Source organism: Zalophus californianus, chromosome 17, assembly GCF_009762305.2.
Source record: "Zalophus californianus isolate mZalCal1 chromosome 17, mZalCal1.pri.v2, whole genome shotgun sequence".
Lineage (NCBI taxonomy): Eukaryota > Metazoa > Chordata > Mammalia > Carnivora > Otariidae > Zalophus > Zalophus californianus.
In genome coordinates, this window is record NC_045611.1 from 42,184,976 (window position 1) to 42,202,704 (window position 17,729).

Genomic DNA, 17,729 nt, shown 5'->3' on the forward strand with positions numbered 1-17,729 from the left:
CCGGCCGACTCGCAGCCCAGTTTCTTCCCAAGTCCCGCCCCTACCCCCGGGCGCCGCGGCGGCGGCTGCTCTCCTCTTTGTAACCGAAGAGTCAAGAAATGTGAGAAACGTGCCCTGTGTTACTTATTTGGGAGCCGAAAATTTATGCCCAGCTGAAAGCGCCCGGGGAAATATTACATCAGATGAAATGACAATGATTAAAATCAGCTTCTCCCCCGCCCCCTCCCGAGCCCGGAGGAGGCCCGGGCGCCGCGTGGCCGGCCGGCGGGGGGCGGGGGGCTGGGCGGCGGAGGGCGCGGGGGCCCGGGCACACCGCTCCCGGGAGGGTCCTGGCGGAGGCCCCGGCGGGAAGACGCGGGCTCCGGGAGAGGCGGGTGGGGATCGCCCGACGAAAGGAGGGGAAACAGCGCATTTTTGTCGCCGAGCGCGGCAGGCGCGGGCGCGCGGAGCTAATTGCGACTCTAATCCTCTGCCCCGCGGCGCAGCCGAGCCCCGAGCCAGGAGTCGCCGCGCGCTCCCGCTCGCGCTCGCCGCGCTGGGTAATTTGGAGCCGGATCGCTGCCCTCTGCGTCCGGGCTGGGCCGCGACGGGGCGCGGGCTACGGACTGGGGTGGGGGGCTGGTTTTCTCGCCAGCAATCAGGGAAGGCCGCTGGAGAGAGAGAGAGAGAGGAGGGAGGAGAGGAGGTGGGAGCGGCGGGAGGGCAGCCGGAGAGCGGCGCGAAGAGGAGGCGGCGGCGGTGGTGGCGGCGGCGGCGGCGGCCGCGAGGAGGGGAGGAGGCGAGGGGAGGGCGGGGAGGGGAGGCCCCGGCGCGCCGCGCCGCGAGGGGCCGCGCGAAGCGGGGGCCGGGGCGGGAGGGGTGGGTGGGGGGAGGGTTGGGGGCGAGAGAGAAAGTAACTCCAGGACGAGACCGGAGCGACCCGCGCAGCGAGCATAGGCGGCGAGGCTGCGCCCGGCGCCCGAGACCGGCGGCTGCGGGGGGCGGGGGCTGCGCCCGAGCCGGCTCCGGCGCTCCGGCTCCGAGGTAAGCCCCGCGCGGGCGGCCACCGCTCAGCGCCGCGCACCCCTGTCCCCAAAGTGGCGGCGATACCGAGAAAGTCGCTCGGCTGGGGTTCGGACCTGGGTGGGGGCAGCTGCTTTGTCCCGGTGCCGGGCGGCGGGGGCTGGCGGCGCGGGGGCACCCAGCACAAAGGCCTGGCGCGGGAGGGGGGGTTGCCCACGTGGGCTGGCCCTGGCCCCGGGTGGACCCTCCCCACGCGGGCGGGCGCCGAGCTTCCGGCCGCGCGGGGCGGGATGTGCGGGGGGGGTGCAGGTCCCCGCACTCGGGCCTCAGTGCAGGGCCGAGCGCCCTGCAGGGCCAGCGAGTTTCCGGGGTCAGAACCGGGCTCACGCAGCTGGGGCTTCGGGGCGCACAGGGCCCGGCTTGGCGCCCAATTCAGAAAAAGTCTCTAACGGGACAGATGTGCGTCCTCTGACGCCCACCCCGGGAGTCCCAGACGGGGCGGGAGGGGCCGGCGAGCTGGTGGTGGTCCCAGGTGCGTGGGGTCGGGGGCCCAGCGCGGGCCGCACGGAGACGCGGGTAGCTGCCTCCGGCTCGGGCTGCCCGCGGGTAGTCCCTGACCTGGACGCGCGCACGGGGTACACACTCGCAAACGACCCTCTCCCGTAGCCGAAACGCCTTTCCGTCCTCCCGCGCCCCCCGCCTTGACTGCAGAAAGATAAGCTTCAAGTTTTCACTCCGTGTCTCAAATGTGCATGAAGGAATTTAACTGCACGAGTGAATAACAGCATTAGTTTCAATTAATTTTTTTTAAATCCCGGCAACAATAAACTTTGAGAACAAAAGCGCTTTTACGTCCTTAATTAGGCGAGCTTCCCATCTGTGGTCTCTAAGTGTCTGCCTCTTGATTTAACTTTGCCCTCCGCCCCGCCCCCGCCGCACACCCCTCCCCGCCCTGCCAGGCACTTCGGGTTCCGTGGCCACCCCCGCCCCGCGGCGCCGCCGGCCTTGGCTCAGCCGGCTCTGGCCGCCCCGAAGTTCACACCGGCCGGCGGGCTCTGCGGCGGGGCTGGCGCGCACCAGGTGGCACGTCCGCCCCCCTCCGGGACCCCCCCACCTCCCCACCCCGGACAATTCTGCAGGCCCCTGGCACTCTCGCCCGCGGCTGGCGCTCAGGGCGCAGAGCTGAAGGGAGCTCGCGAGGCGCCTTCTGTTTACCTTTTATGGTTAAAATAACAGCTTAGCAAAGAAGCGACTTCACGAAGAAGCGATTTAGTGAAATCGTCTCAAGCTGCCGCAGCTCAGCCAGTTTAATCACCCCCAGAGAGCTGAACAACTGCGAGCACAATGGGACACAAAATCATTTTGTGTGTAAATGAGCGTGGCATTCTGCTCGCTTCCCTCTGCTCGGGCGGGCGGGGCTCGGCGGCGGCTGGCGGGCACGGGACCCGGGGCTCCCCCCCCCCGCAGCTCCGAGAAGCAGGTCAATACCTAGCCAGTTTGGAATCCCGCAGGCCCCCGGAGCACACGCAACACCGCGGAGACCCCTGCAACAGGCGGTTTGGGCGAACCTCGGGAGGGCCGCGGCGCGCTGGGGCTGGGTCGTGGGGTCGTGGGTTTGCTGGTGGCATTGAAGGACTGAACTTGTGTCTCTTACTGCACCCACTTTTGTGCTTCTGACCTCAGCAGTGGTGTCGGGGGAAAGGTCGTTGTCCAGCACAGATGCGTTTGCCGGAGGCAGCACTGGAGGTTCTGGTCGAGGCGTAAAGCCTGGGGCTTCCAATGGTGAGTTTCTGCTTTGCCTTGAACATCAGGTTGCGCTTGTGATGGAAAAGAGGCTTGGATGAGAGCAAGGACTGAAGAGCTTTTGTGATGGGTACTTGGTGTTAAATGTCACTTGAGTCGTGTTCCTGGTAGTTGGGAAAACATTGCGCAGTCCGCTTTGATAGAATTTCCATCGGAATTCCTTCCAGCAGTTTATCCTCAGTGTGGCTTTCCTTATGACTCCTCCCCCAGCAGAGCCTCCAAGGGCTGGATAACCCATCCTGAGATCTGTTTTGGTCTCTCAGAACTTCCTTGAGATAAGTGACCTGCTCTTCTGAGCTGGCCAGAAGTCAAGAATGCCACAGGCAGCAGACCCTGAGTAGCCCCCAGTGACAGCATCAATTAAACATCACTGTCTAATAGCAACCCCCCACCCCCACACCAGTTTTGGGTCAGGGAACTGGCCAGGACACCCAGGGCAGAACAAATCCTAGGAGAGGAACCTTACTTAAATTGGCAGGATTGATGATGCTCATTGGACCTTGGTCCATGTTTTAAAATTGGAGGGTGAATCTCAAGACACAAGTCAGACCTGTGAGAGCTAAGTCCAGGTTAGGCTTGCGGGGACCAGCGTGTGTGGGGTGGGTGGGTGGGTGTGGGTGTTCACCGTGCCCCAGGAGACAGCCTCAAGTCCATGCAAGGGGCTGCATAGACCACCACCCCTCCCGCAGTGTCCTAGGGTGGCTTCTAGCGACTGAGGGACAGTCTTATTTCAGGTGGTCGTGGCATAGAGGAAGGTCGCTAAGTGACTGGGGAGGAGTAGGGGAGAGGGTCCATTTGCTGAGCTGCTGTCTGTTTCCTTCTGGTAGCTCTCTAATGCCTTGGGGAGGGGGGGTGTGATCCCGAGGGTGTCTGGAATACATTAGGCACAGACAAGGCCGTTCTGCGGGTCTGGGGAGAAACTGCAGAGGTGCGGGCTAGGCAAACAAAGACAAGTTTCCTCTCTCGGGCGCCCTAGGGAAGAGGTGGCTTCCCTGCGTGACTTTTGCTCTTCCCCTGGCTTCTGCCAAAGGAGGCTGCTCTGTGTCTGGCCATTCACAAACTGCATCTTAACCACGGTGGAGACGGTGTTCAGAGAGGTCCCGGGCTCCCCAGCCCATGGAGGCTGGGGGATCCTCCCTGAGCTGTGGTCCACGGGGCTCTCTGCTGATGCAAGAGGAGACACGCTTGGTAATGTGGCTCTGAACCAAAATACCAGGAAAATCAGATTTGTTCTGAAACATTTTGGGGCAATAATGGTGAGCATATGCTTCAGTACTGTCATTAACCGAATTAGCAGACATGGAGCTGCCCAGAAAACACGTGTGTGAGTGTGTGTGTGCATGCGTGTGTGTGTGTGTGTGTGTGTGTGTGTGTAAGCTGCTACGGCTTTGGAGCGTGGGTACAGGGTAGTGGCGGGTGGAACCCGGAGAGGGCTGTGTGGTGTGGGGGTCCCAGAGAGCACAGGCAGAAAGGATGGTTCCAAGCGTCTTTGAATCTGGCACTACGAGGAGTAAAAGCCCTGTGGTTTTGTCGGTGCTCCCCACAGATACTCTGGGCGGCGATGGAAGCCTAGATGCCTCACCGCAAGGAGCGGCCGAGCGGGTCCTCGCTTCACGCCCACGGCAGCGCCGGCACTGCGGTGAGAGCCAGCAGGGTGGGCTGGGGCAGCGGCCAGTGGCCCCCTCTTTGACCCTTTCCCCAACGCCTGCCTGCTCACCGGCCGCCCGTCCCCACAGCCACCGCCTTCGAGAGATGGCTGTTGACTGGCTGTACGATTATGTATTTTTTGAAACAAAAATGCTCTTAATTTGATGTGAAATTTACTACATGTATAAAACTCAACGCCTTAGGTGCTGAGGAAGTCACTAATTTAGAGGTGTCTCGTTACTGAGACAAACTTGCAAAAACCCCTGAATCCCAATTCACAAATTGGTGATTCGTTTGTCAGGGGATATTTCACATCTAACACATAAGCCCGCGACCTTTAATTAGAATTTTGCAGTTTGTTTTATGCCCCTGGAGGCTGACACCTTGAAAATTTTTTTTTCTTGATTTCTTATTGCTAATAAGCATCTTTCTTTTTTCCCTCTGGTACTGGGAAGAAAATGATGCAAATACACTTAATTACAGCAGTGGCCATAATTTGTCAGTTGAATATGTGATCAGGCACAGGCAGGAGTGATCTGATTAGATCTGTGATCACATTGGCAATAAAGAGAGTGCACGGCTCTGTGGTGGAGAAACTCTTGTTCTCGCCTTGTCTCCATCTCCAGGAGGGAGGAAGCATGTCCCGGTTATCTCTTACCCGGTCGCCCGTGTCTCCCCTGGCCGCCCAGGGCATCCCACTACCAGCCCAGCTCACCAAGTCCAACGCGCCTGTGCACATCGACGTGGGTGGTCACATGTACACCAGCAGCCTGGCCACGCTCACCAAGTACCCCGACTCCAGGTAAGAGCCGAGCCCCACGTAGCACCAGGTGTGCTGTGGCTCCTGGCAACATGGGCCACCTGCTGCCAGTCGGGTCTGTCTCCTCTGCGGGCCACCAGGCAGGCTCTCCGGGGCCCACCTGCTCTCCCAGACCTGGGGCACCTAGGGGTCGGGAGGCCGAGGCCACCTCTCGGAAGATGCTTTATACAGGGACTTGTGACCCTGTGTTGGTGGCATCGAAAGTGCCAGGTGGAGCTCCTGACCCACCAGCAGAAGCCCCTCACTCGGAGCCAGGCCCACCTGAAACTGGCCGGCAGCTGGCTGGGGAGTCTTAAGTGCCTTCAGTTTCCTTGGGACTGAGACTCAGGCCTGGCCTCTGCAGAGGATCATTTGTGAGCCACGCTGCGTCCTCGGGATGGTGTTGGAGAGAAGTATTTAATCCTATTTCCTGCTCTAACCCTCGGTTAAGTACAGAAGGGGAGGGAGGAGTGGGAGTTGCAATTTGCCATCTTTGTCTGAGTGGCCCCTGCTAGAGGCTCCCTTGGGTGGGTGGTGACTAGCTAGGAATTCCAGGATGTTCAGGCATATCCAGGGCTGTGGATGAGCATGAGCCTCATACCACCATCAGCAGACGAAGTGTCTCTGACCAGGAGCCTCCCAACAGGGCACCTTGCTCTCCTCCCAGTTCCCTGCAGCTCCTGGCTCCTGGGCCCATTTGTGGGAGGTGCTGGGAGGTGCCGCTTGGGCATGACCCTCCCAGGGGCAGACGTGGTTTCCTGTTGGCATAGCAGCAGGGCTGACGGAGCTGGGACGGGCCTCTGAGCATCTCCTGGAGGTGACGCAGTGTGCTGCTTGCTCCTGGCACGGCGAGGCAGCCACCACGGAGGGCTGAGCAGCAGGAGGGCCAAGGCTGCAGGGTATCGCCCTTGTTTTATACATTTAAAAAAAAACAAGAGGAGCTAATTAAGCCCCCAGACACCGAGGGATCATCTCTGGGAAGCTTTCTCGTCAGTCTGCCTTGTCGCCGGCGCAGTGGCTCAGCGCCGAGGCTTCCGAGCGCATGGCACCTTGAGGAGGGCTGGGGTGGAGCTCTCCACGGCGGCAGGAAAGCTCCCTTGAGGAGCTGGTGCTGGAGGTGGATATAGCGTCCGGTTCGGAATCTGGGGAGCCCGGGATACAGATGGCAGTTGGACTCACTCAGCGCAACAGAGCCTAGGCCTGGGGTGCTTGTGAACTTGGGGCTTGCAGCCACAAGGCCCCACCGGCAGTGCCGGCCTGCGCGCTCGCTTGCAGAGCTCTGTCTAGGATGGGAGATGGATTCTGCTTATTTAATTTCAATTTTGCCTTCTGCGGCATTCCCGAGTTGTTTGAGATAGATCATCCCTTAATCGGTTGACGACGTTTGTGAGTGAAATTCATAAAACCCTTGCCCACAACCTCTCTGAAGAGTGTTTCTTGAAATCAGACACTTGCCTTTTTAGAGTAATCACAGCTCGGGCCTGTGGGGAACGGCTGCCTCGTTCTTGTCTTCAGGGCTGCTGCCTGGGATCAACAAGGGCAGGGGCAGCCCTACCCCCCACTCCCATACCCACAGTGCCACTCCTCCTTGCCCGTCCTCCCGCTCTGCGGTGTGGGGCAGGCCCTCTCACTGGGGGGCTGAGGCCCCCTGTGGCCCCATGATCTGGCATGTGGGACCCTCGGCAGCAGGACGTGCCCAGAGGGGGTGGCGGTCTGCATTCTTTCCCCAGGGCTGGGGCTCTGAGATGAATCCGTCTTTCTTGCCTGGATGGCTTCTGGCTCGGGGCAGAGCTGCTCCCTGGGCCTGAAGCTTTGGCCTAGAGGCCAAGGGGTGGCGTGACTCGTAGGACAGTCAGAGGACAGTGGGTCAGGCTGGGCCTGGGAAGTGGGTTGGACAGCTGTGCAAGAGCCCCTCAGATCTCTCTCGTCCTTCTTTAAGTGAATCATTAAAATTAAAAAAACATTTTTTCACCAATTCTGGAAACCAAGATCAGTCCCTCACCCAGTGGCACTGATGTATGAATCACCAAGAGAGGGAGAAGTAAGAGTGCTGAGGTCACGCCGGGTGGGGGGGCTTCTGGATATCAGGCAAGTCCCACCTGGGCAGTGCCGTGAGATCAGGGGGCTGGGGCCCCACAGCCGTGGGTCCCTGAGCCCACGGGACTATGCCCGGGCTTCTGGTTCTCGGCTCCTCGGGGTGGGGGGTGGGGGTGCTCCGACAACAGAGAGCAGGTGCCGCCATTAGCCCGTGCCCAGAAAGAGCAGGGCACGGCTGCCCAGGGCTGCAAGTGGCCTCCCGTCGGCTGCTACCTCGCCCATCCCTGCCGGATAGCCATTAGCTGCTGCCATCACAGTCCCAAGCTGGTGCCCATGCTGGCTGTGGGAAGCAGCAAATTAAGCCAGGAGCTCCAGAACTAATAAAACCTTCCCCTGAAACATGCGGGAAATTGGAGCCAAAGCTTTAAAAAAAAAGACCTCCGTCAGCTGGGGTCAGAACTGGCCAGATTATTCCATGAAGGGCTTCTGAAGCTGGCACCCCCAAATTTTGCAGCCTCTGTCAGAGGGTGACCCAGGGAAGGAGCTGGCTCTTAAGACCCTGCCGGGGGGGTGGGGGGGCGGTGGGGGGGTTCCCTTGTGGCAATTGTCCTAACCTGCCTTCAACCTACTCACATCCTTGTTAGCCTCAGACCCCGAGGGCATGAAAGGCCTTTGTCCTTCGAAGAGACACTGAGGGTAATAGCTAGAACTAGTCTTAAAATGAGGCCGATTGAGAACCTTCTAGCCTTGGACCAATAAGACAGCCTAGAACCCAGCCAGCCCTGGAATGTGGGGTGGCCAGGAGTCCCCTAGACCAACATGGATGGTGTGGAACCCAGCCCTGGCATCAGAGAGATCTGCAGCAGAGCCCGGCCTAGAACATTGTTTGCTGCATAGAGGGTTTGAGCTCAACTGGGAAGGGTGGAGAAAGTTCCACAGGGAGGCTGAGGCTTTGGTCTGGCTTGCCTGTGGATGTGGTTCTTCCTTCTTCCTGCCAGTGCCATGTGTGGGCCCTCCTCTGTCTGGCGAGGACTGCCCATGGGACCAGGCAGCCTTGCTCAGTCCCATCTGCCTCTCGAGTGCTGGACGGCCCTCGTTCTGACATGTGAATACCCAAGCTCTGCTGAGGCCAGGTCTTGGGGGCTTTGGCAGCTGGAACAGGCCTTGGAGCCCACAAGGCTTTCCAGCAGGGGCTGTGTTCCCCAGGCCTGGGAAGTTCATAGGGCTCAGTGGCCTTCAGAGTCCTCAGATGAGTCGTATCTGGTGACTGCAGTCCTGGTTCCACAGGCCCAGGCCTCTCCACACCTCATCCTAAGCTCTGAGCTGCTCACGCCTACCCGTGAGGCAGCCTTGCCCTCTACACGGCCCCCCGGGACCAGGGCTTGGCCATATCCCCAGAGGGAGAATAGGTGAGTGCATGGTTAATGCACACTCAGGCAGGCCCTCATGGCCAGCGCCTTGAGGGTGCCGGGCCTGCAGAGTGGAGGACAGTGTGGACGGGAGGCCCTGAGAGTGGCTTCGGGGATTCTCACCTCTCAGCTTCTGCCCAGCTCGTGTGCCCTGGTGCACAATGGCAGGGCAGGGTAGGGCCTTAGGAGCGGTGACTTGGAGCGCACAGAGGACAGGGTAGAGAGCAGAGCCTCCCTGGAGGGCCCTCGCTGGTGCGGGCAGTGAGTCGGGGGGCTTAGGCACCAGCTGTGCAGGCTGGGCTAGAAGGCTTTAGTCCCACCCTGGGGCCACCACGCTCCTGGGCTATGCACGCACGCTGTCGCCGCCGCAGGGTTTTGCTGGTCGGTGGCCGTACCTGCTGAAGGTGTGTCCGGAGCGGCCGTGCCTGAGGGGACCCTGCCAGCCCCCCACCTGTTCCTCAGTCCTAACTCTTGACTGTCCCCACCCCTCCTTGGGGCCCCTCACTGTCCGCGGCCAGGCCTGGGGTCAGCAGGAGACTTAGCCAAACAGGGCCGCCTGCCCCGGGCATTGGAGACCCCTCCTCCCTGGAGTGGACGGGGACAGGCAGGGGCTCCCCACGAGCTGCCTGCAGGTCCTGGGTTTCTGTCAGAACCACTGGCCTCCAGAGGACAGGCTGCCGGGACACGACCTGTCTCTCCTGCCGGGGTACACACTTGTTTCTCTGCGTGTGCACACAGGCACGTGGGTACATACTGAGAGCGTGTATGTGCATAGACTGCGGTGCATGCGTACATTTCCCCCGCAGCTCGTGTGCAAGCACACCGCTGAGTGTGTGAGGCACGCATGCTGTCTCCCCGCCTGCCTCTCTTCCTCCCCTAGGGCCCCCCGAGGGAGTGGCCGCGCGTGGTGTGTCTGTGAATCTGTCAAGCGTACCGAGCAGTGTCTCTGGGTGGTTGGTGTTGGCTGGTGTGACCTCCGCCTGGGTGTGTCTGGGTCTGCCTGTGATTCGCGTGTTGCAAGGGAGGGGACCGTAGGATGCTGGGCCCGTTGCCCAAGTGCGTCCCATCTGATGCTCATTCACGTGGGTTGGGTGAGGTGGATGTGTGTGACCTGAGACGCCTTGCCCGGTCTACCTGTGTTCGCTGGGCGTGGGGCCGTGGGCTGGGGTATCTGATGGCCGGTAGGAGTTTCCTGGGTGGGTCTGCCTGGCAAGGGTTTGTGTGCGTGGGGCAAGGAGGCTGCCGTGTCTGGGTCTCACTGTAGTTTTCCAGGCCTGGAACGTGTTGGCAGGCCAGTGCAAGCGGCCAGGTGTGTCTGTCTCTGGCTGCGGCTTGTGGGTGCCATCCGGATACCGAGCATGTGCTGGTGTCCTGCCCGGCTGTGGCCTGACGGCCCTCGGTATCTGCACACACCTGTGGTGCCTGGCACAGTCCCAGAGTTAGGCATGTCAAGGCCCCTCACCCCTGCAGCGGGGGAAGGGGGCCGGGGGGGCTGGCGGGGAGGCCTGGCCTCCCATCACACGCCCCCCTCTCCCTCTTTCCCAGAATAAGCCGCCTCTTCAATGGCACCGAGCCCATCGTCCTGGACAGTTTGAAGCAACATTATTTCATCGACCGGGATGGGGAGATTTTCCGCTACGTCCTGAGCTTCCTGCGGACATCCAAACTGCTGCTCCCGGATGACTTCAAGGTGAGTCTGCGGCCAGCAGCTCCCCTGAGCCGCCTCTGTGGTGGCATTACACAGGGGACGCTGTGACTTAATAAATGGACCTGTGGTCGTCATGGCAACCATAAAAAGTTAAATGATGGAGCCGAGGGCTAAATCAGTTTTTCTAAACTAATTTTGTTTTCTCACATTTTTAGCTTATTTATCAGGGTGTAACAACAGTTAAGCAGCGGTGCTTACCCCTTTTCGTTTGCCGTCTTGAAGGACGGTCGCATGCCAGAGTTACGGGAGTTAGAGCTTTCCCACATCTGTTCCCTGTTGGCAGCTTGCAGGGGAAACCCTGATCCAAACCAACCAGACCTTTTAAACACAAGGTTACCCCCAGGTCCCGGGGCGGGCCTGTCCAGGGCAGCCGACCTGGTTCCGAGAGGCCTACCTCCATGCTGTGCCCCTCCACAGCACTAGGGATCCCCAAGGAAGGAAGCTCAGGCCTGCCGATGCCCGTCCTTCCTTCCTTCCTTCCTTCCTTCCTTCCTTCCTTCCTTCCTTCCTCCCTCCCTCCCTCCCTCCCTCCCTCCCTCCCTCCCTCCCTCCCTCCTTCCCTCCCTCCCCCCCCCCCCCCCCCTCCCAGAGACCCAGTGGCCCTGGGGCTGTTTTGTCCTCCATCCAACTGATACTGGGTGCCAACAACCAAAGTCAGGCCAAAGATACAGTGAAATATGCAGACCTGGGTCCTGTCCCCATAGCACTTATAATCTAGTGAAAGACAGGTGTTGAACCAAAAAAAAAAAAAAAAGGCATGAGTTCCCTGGGGGGCAAATGTTCTATAGAAGTAGAGAATGTGGTGAAGGGGAACCATGGAGAACCTGGCCCCAGGGGGGTTTGGAGAGAAGGCTGCTTCTCTGGGTGAAGGAGGAACAGGGCCAAACAAGTGTAAGGGCCTTGATGAGGGGGCAGGGTGGCAAGAAGCTTGGTACCTTCCAGAACCAGAGAGAAGGTATCAGCCTGGGACTGTATGAAGGGGGAGGGGAAAGGAGGCTGCCCCTTGAGGTGGGACCTTGGTGGCTAGCTCAGCATTTGGCATTTTACCTGACATGCAATGGAAGGGTTGTGAGCAGGGAATGACAATCGGGTTTGCGAGTCAGAAGGACAGCCCTGGCTGCTGTATGGGGAAGGCTGCTGTGAGGGTGAGGGGTGGGAGCAGGAGGCCAAGCGAGGTTTCCTGACGGCCTTGGTCCAGGTGGGAGGCAGCGAAGATAGAGCAAAGTGGCAGATTAGATTTCTGTTTAGGAATTGGCCACGGAAGGCCGTGGTGTGGATCGGTTGGGGGTAAGGGGACTCTCGAGGCTGCCTCCTGGCCTTTGGCTTGGGTCCTGAGTGAATGCATGGAGGCCCAGGGGTGGGACAGGCTGGAGGGAGCATTGTACCTCACTCTTGCATGGAATTGGTGGTGGGGCATCGGGTGGAGAGGTTCTGGGCTCTAAGGGAAAATGTGTGCAGATACCATTTAAAACCTCGAGAGTGGATGAGAGCAGACGCCCAGGAGGGAGCCCTGAGGAAGCCCCAGTGGAGGGACAGGATGGGTCCCTGATCGACGACAGGCCCGCGTCGGGGCTAGAACTTGGGCTTCCCTCTGAGTGGTTCCAGAGGCTGGGGCCAACAGGTGGAAGGGGCTGAGGGCCTGGGGGTGGGCCCTGCTTTGGGGGTTGGGCCTCCTTGCCTCTCCCCCAGGGGTCCCCAGGTTCACCAGCCAGCCTTGAGCTCAGCCCCCAGTGAGTGGCCCAAGTCCTGGGGTCCTAAGCTACTCAGGACCCAGGCAAATATGGGCGTGCATGTGTTTGGGGGACAGTTGGTGTGAGCGTGCCAGCCTGGGAGGTGGGCTTCCCACTCCCAGACACCTCCTCAACCTGCCTGCTAGGGCAGGATGGGCCCGGCACTTGGCAGATTTGTCGCCCCTTAGACCTCACCCCCTTCTCTGAGCTGGGTGTTTATGTCCGCTTTATAGACGGTAAAACAGGCTCTGACAGGGTCAGTAACTGACGATCAGAGGCCTCAGGGCTGGTAGACAGCGTGCCAAAAATCCCACCCAGGCAGGTCTGCTTTGCCTCCCTGCTGGGCTATGAGCTCCTCCCGGGCAGGTGAGGATGCTGCTCCCCTCTGCCTGGCCCAGCCTCTCTTCTCTGGGATTCTAAGAAGGCGGCAGGTCCGCAGGCCATAGGCACGGCCTCAGGCTCCCCTAGTGCAGCCCCCTTGGTCTTTGCAGAGGCCCCTCTCTGCTCCAGAGACTTGAGGCCAGATGGAAGAGCACAAGGTTATCTGGCAAAGGTGCACACCAGCTGCCGCCTTTGGGTTCAGGCTAGACTCCGGGGGCTTGCACACATTCACCTGCGCCTCATTCTCCCCATCTGTACAATGGGTACGACCATCGCAGTCCACCCTGAGCCCTGGGGGCGGGGGCAGGGCGCGTGGGGGGGCCGGAGCGGGCAAGAGCAGCCCCGGCCGCCGCCATCCGGTGTGCGCGCGCCCGCAGGACTTCAGCCTGCTGTACGAGGAGGCGCGGTACTACCAGCTGCAGCCCATGGTGCGCGAGCTGGAGCGCTGGCAGCAGGAGCAGGAGCAGCGCCGACGCAGCCGCGCCTGTGACTGCCTCGTCGTGCGCGTCACGCCGGACCTGGGCGAGCGCATTGCGCTCAGTGGCGAGAAGGCCCTCATCGAGGAGGTCTTCCCCGAGACCGGGGACGTCATGTGCAACTCTGTCAACGCCGGCTGGAACCAGGACCCCACGCACGTCATACGCTTCCCGCTCAACGGCTACTGCCGGCTCAACTCGGTGCAGGTGAGGGCTGCGCCCGCCCCGCCCCGCCTCCCCCCTGCCTTCCCCCTTGGGCCTCCGGGGGCAGCGGGGATAGGTGCAGGGAGGCGCGGTCCCTGAAACGGTGAAGCCCTCCGTGCCATCTTACAGAAAAGGCAACAATGTGTCGATGCATAATTTATGTCCCGCTCATAATTAAATGATGGCGCCTGGGGGATGGACTTAAAAAAATTGATCTGTGCTTTTTTTTTTTTTTCCAAAAGGATGTTCTATAAAAATGGCCCAGAGTATTTTCAACAAAGTGTGCTTCATTTGACACCCAGAGTCTGCCTTTGGATTCAAATTAAACCCAGGCCGTAGGAGGAGGCAGGTCAGAGGCTGAGCGAAGGTTGCCTGGAGCCCCCTTGCTCACCCTGCTGACCCGTAGCCACTGGCACCCAGACGGCTGCCCAGAGCCGTTCTGAGCTGGCCTTCCTCAGATGGGTCTCAGAGCTAGGGAACCCCAGATGGATGGGGCCTATTCTTCCAGACCCAGGAGCAGACTCCTATTTCAGGCTTAGGGCAGAGTGGACACTGGGGGGGGGGGGGGGGGAAGTGCTCCTTCCCCCTCCTCCCATGCACACATTCCACAGGCTGTCAGTCAGAACTTGCTACCCATGGGACACAGGTGTCAGACACAGTGATGAGACACCCCCCCACACAGAGGTACAAACCCACGTGGACATGGAGGCCTGTAGAGACTCAGACACCAAGAGGCCTCCTCCTCCTCCCCATCCTGAGTTCCCTTGAGCTGATAAGCCCCCAGGCCCCAAACCATCTGGGACTCACAGCTCAGGGAAGCAGGTGGCCGCCCAGAGGCCAGGGGCAGGGTCTCTATTATTGAGTCAGGCCTCAGTGAGGTGGGGGAGGGGGGCTGGGACCACATGTCTGGCGGGGGGGGGGGGGGGGGGGCGGGGGCAGGTTACACCCTGGAGAAGAGAGAAGGGGCCCCAAGTCTCTTTCTGCCTCTGGATCAAGGCTGTGGACCCCTGAGAGGGGCAGGATGGGGTAGCCTTTCCCAGGTTTGGTCACTCAAGGGGACCCGGGGTCTGGCTGCTCCCATCCCTCCCGTGGTTGCACAGCTGGTGGTTCTGCAGGGCGGTGTCTGTCCTGAGATCTGAACAGGACGGTTGGCTTGCCCTGGCTGATGGCCACCTGCCCGCAAGGCCAAGCCAGGCAGACTCTTTTGCAGCGGGGCATTGCTGACCCTTCTTTCTTCCCCGGCAGGTGCTGGAGAGGCTGTTCCAGAGGGGTTTCAGTGTGGCTGCATCCTGTGGGGGTGGCGTGGACTCCTCCCAGTTCAGCGAGTACGTGCTGTGCCGTGAGGAGCGGCGGCCGCAGCCCACCCCCACTGCGGTCCGGATAAAGCAGGAGCCCCTGGACTAGGCCCCGCCTCAGTGCCCGCCTGAGGCCGTCTGGCCCTGGGAACACCCCAGGGACCTGGAAACAGTGCTGGGGAGTTCTGCCTCTGCCTGCGTAGCAGTGGGCATGAGACTGAGGGTGGGGCTGGAGGGTCCAGAGCCAGCCCGGGGAGCCGCAGGTATCCTGGCAACAGCGCGTGGGATGCCGGAGGCACGCCCACCGAAGGACCGTTGATGTGACCCAAAGATGCTGCGGTGGGAACAGTTCTCCGGGCACTTCGGCTCCCCGGCCCGGCGCGGCCTGCTCCGAGGCAGGGTCAGCAGAGGCCTCCGGGCCCATGCCAGAGGAGCCATTCATCCTTCTCCACGCGTGGCAGTCTCCACTGGGTCTCCTTGTGTCACAGATGGCTTATTTTTCTACACTATTTAGGATGGAAGGAACTAACTGCACAAGCCAGAGAGGCTGACAAGGACCAACGCTTCTTCATCTGGTGCTCAGTTCGTAGCTGGACGGGCAGTGTGCCCCCCCCCCGCCCCCCCACGCAGCAGAGGAGCTCCTGGGCCCTGAGGCTCAGGTGCCTGCAGAGTGGGGCTTGGAGACTTCTGGTCCCTGCTCCAGAGACAGACGCAAGAACGGCAATGCCCGTAGGAACTGAAGCAGGGCCCCCAGGGCTGCGGGGAGGAGGGCTGTGTGGGTGTGGGGGACGGATGGCTCTGGAGCCATCTGACACCCTCGCCTTTGCTGCCACCCAGGGTGCAGGCCACACTTGGTGAGTCACCTGACCTACCAATGCCCTGGGGACTTCCAGTTCTATCTGAGTGTCCTCACACCTGGGCTTCTACAGAAGTCTCTCCCCATCCAGACCAGCCACGGGGCCACACCGCATCCTTACCTCAGGAATGGGCCCCATGGTGAAGGGGTCCATGTGTCAGCAGCATCCTCTGGGTCCCCAGCTCAGGAAGCCGTCCCCAGCTCCGCTTTTCCCACACTAATATGCACACTGAATTTGAATGAAACTGTTACACTAGCTTGCCGATGTGACTGGGACACAAGGCGTACCTGGGGCTCTGGGCTCCGGATTCCAACAAGGACCGGCCCCAAGGGGTCCTCCCAGACAACAGGCACAAAGATGGACACCCCCCCCGTCCCCCTTCCCCACACTGGCTCCACCCGGGTGGGGAAGTCTTGGAGGGGTGCCCCAGCCGGCCCCGCGCTGTGTATGATGCCTGTAGACTTGTATATGACTCCTTTAATATTGTAAAGATGCTGATGTACAATTGTGTGTGTGTGTAAACACATTACGTTCCTAGTTCATGCCATAAATGATGCTCTAAAGCAAACGACTCAGGCTCTGTCCTGTGCAGAAGCGACAGCCGGATCCCGCCTGGCACGCAGTGCGCAGTGCGGGGTGGTTTGGGGGTGGGGTCCCTCCCAATTGGGAAGAAACAGCAGACCCCTCTCTCCCACGCAGCCCTAGCTAGGGGAGGGGAAGGGGCAGGGTCCCAAGCGGCCGTTATTTATTACATTTGGGTGTTTCCTCTCTGCTGTGCCTGTCCCCTCTGGGCAGCACAGATTCTGAATTCTGATTCACAGCCCCGAACCAGATGCCATACAGGGGGAAGGCAGACAGAAGGTGTCCGGGGGCTTTTGAACCCAGTCTTAAATGTTCGAGATTTTTCCCTCCCTGGCTCTGGGTTGAGGTCGGCGTCCTCTTAGCACCCCCCAAAGCAGTAGAAGGTGGCCAGCCCGGGGTCCTCGCAGCCCCCAGCATGAGAACCACAGGCCATCAGGGCACGGAACAAGGCCTCAGTGTGCCTCTTTCCAGGGATAGACCTCCCGTTTTAATAAGTCTTTCTGTGTTTTTCCTCAAAGCCCTTATGTTCTAACCCACAAGGACCCTTCTACATGCCCGGTAAGGGGCACCAGCTTCAACCTGTAGGACGGGAGCACAGAGAGCCTCATCCCGTCGGAGGCCACAAAGCAGATGCCATCCACTGTACAATCTAATTTGCAGGACAGACTTGCTAGCCTTCTTTGCTTAGCAACGCGCCTACGGTTGGCACATCTGCATTTTGGCATCTGAGGCTCACGTCTGAGAGGGGGAGAAAGTGGTGTGCTTATTAGAAAGGAAGTCTGTGAAAACAGCTCAGTGCTGCCTGTTTTGGGTTTTTCTGATGATAGCCAGGATGGTTACTGGTGGCTGGAGATCCCCTAACATTTTCAAGCAAACTCTCTTTTTGATTAGACCGTGAGATCCCCTAACATTTTCAAACAAACTCTTTGATTAGACCATCGTGCTGAAAAAAACAACGAAAACAGTAACTACCTTAACTGTCACTCCTATGTCTTTACTAATTAAGTAAAATCAGGAAGTCCATTTCACATAAATTGGCAATTTCTGAATCTGTAGAAATATCTGATGCTCCCACAGTAATGCTAAAATTCTAATATATGGAGTCCCCATAAACAGCACAAATTAGTGGTCCCCTTAAAACGTTTTTCTACTTCTGGAATGACTATATTCTAAGTAATCTTTTGATCAAATACCAGCAGCATAAATGTTTCTTCTGTTCTTCAGGAGCCTCAAAACTGGTTATTTATGATAAGCAACTGGAGAGAGAGCTTGGCCAACTATGCCCAACCTCCACCAGGGCAGGGGAGAACCGGCCGAACCACGGCACATGGCTTTTGCCACTGTCCTGCTCACACGGGGCTTGAAGCCAGGTCACAACATCTTTTAAAAAGTGTGGTTTTTTTTTTTTTTTTTTAAGTTACCACTTGACTGTGTTCCTTAGAATAAATAAAGGCTATTTTATAAATTACACACGCAGCTCTAGTGCTTTGTTTCTAATCCATGGAGGCAGCCACAAGAAGGTACTCTGATCTAGATGATTCTGAAACCATCACTGCTCACACCTGGAACTTGGCTTGGCCAATGAATGGGACCCTGAGCAGCCCAAGTCCCAAATCCTAGACCTGATCTGAGGAGCTGCCATGGAGGGCCGGGCCCTAAGCAGCTGCATGGTCCCCGGGCAACCTAGCGTGCAACCATGCTGGTAGACCTGGGAACGAGGGCAGTGAAGGCCTGGGCTTCCTTCGTCTCTCCCAAACCCCCAGCCCTGGTCCCTGTGTTCAGGGTACAGTAGGCCCTTT

At 59.5% G+C, this 17,729-nt stretch overlaps 1 protein-coding gene across 5 annotated transcripts; it reads left to right on the forward strand.

Moving 5' to 3' along the window:
- Positions 1-884: 884 nt before the first annotated feature.
- On the forward strand, positions 885-17,376 carry KCTD15 (potassium channel tetramerization domain containing 15). 5 transcript variants are annotated; one of them, XR_003524301.2, is made up of 8 exons: positions 885-1,023; positions 2,686-2,784; positions 4,352-4,444; positions 5,079-5,254; positions 10,243-10,387; positions 12,894-13,199; positions 14,442-15,345; positions 17,155-17,376. XR_003524301.2 is itself a non-coding variant. In XM_027620046.2 (8 exons), the coding sequence occupies exons 4-8, from the start codon at positions 4,379-4,381 to the stop codon at positions 14,598-14,600; spliced, it is 852 nt and encodes a 283-aa protein (XP_027475847.1). In that variant the 5' UTR covers positions 885-1,023; positions 2,686-2,784; positions 3,836-3,993; positions 4,352-4,378; the 3' UTR covers positions 14,601-17,376. The 5 variants fall into 5 exon arrangements, 4 of the variants coding, with proteins under 4 accessions (XP_027475847.1, XP_027475848.1, XP_027475845.1 ...); XM_027620046.2 differs by adding an exon at positions 3,836-3,993 and having other exon boundaries at positions 14,442-17,376; XM_027620047.2 differs by adding an exon at positions 3,836-3,993 and having other exon boundaries at positions 2,689-2,784; positions 14,442-17,376.
- Positions 17,377-17,729: the final 353 nt, after the last annotated feature.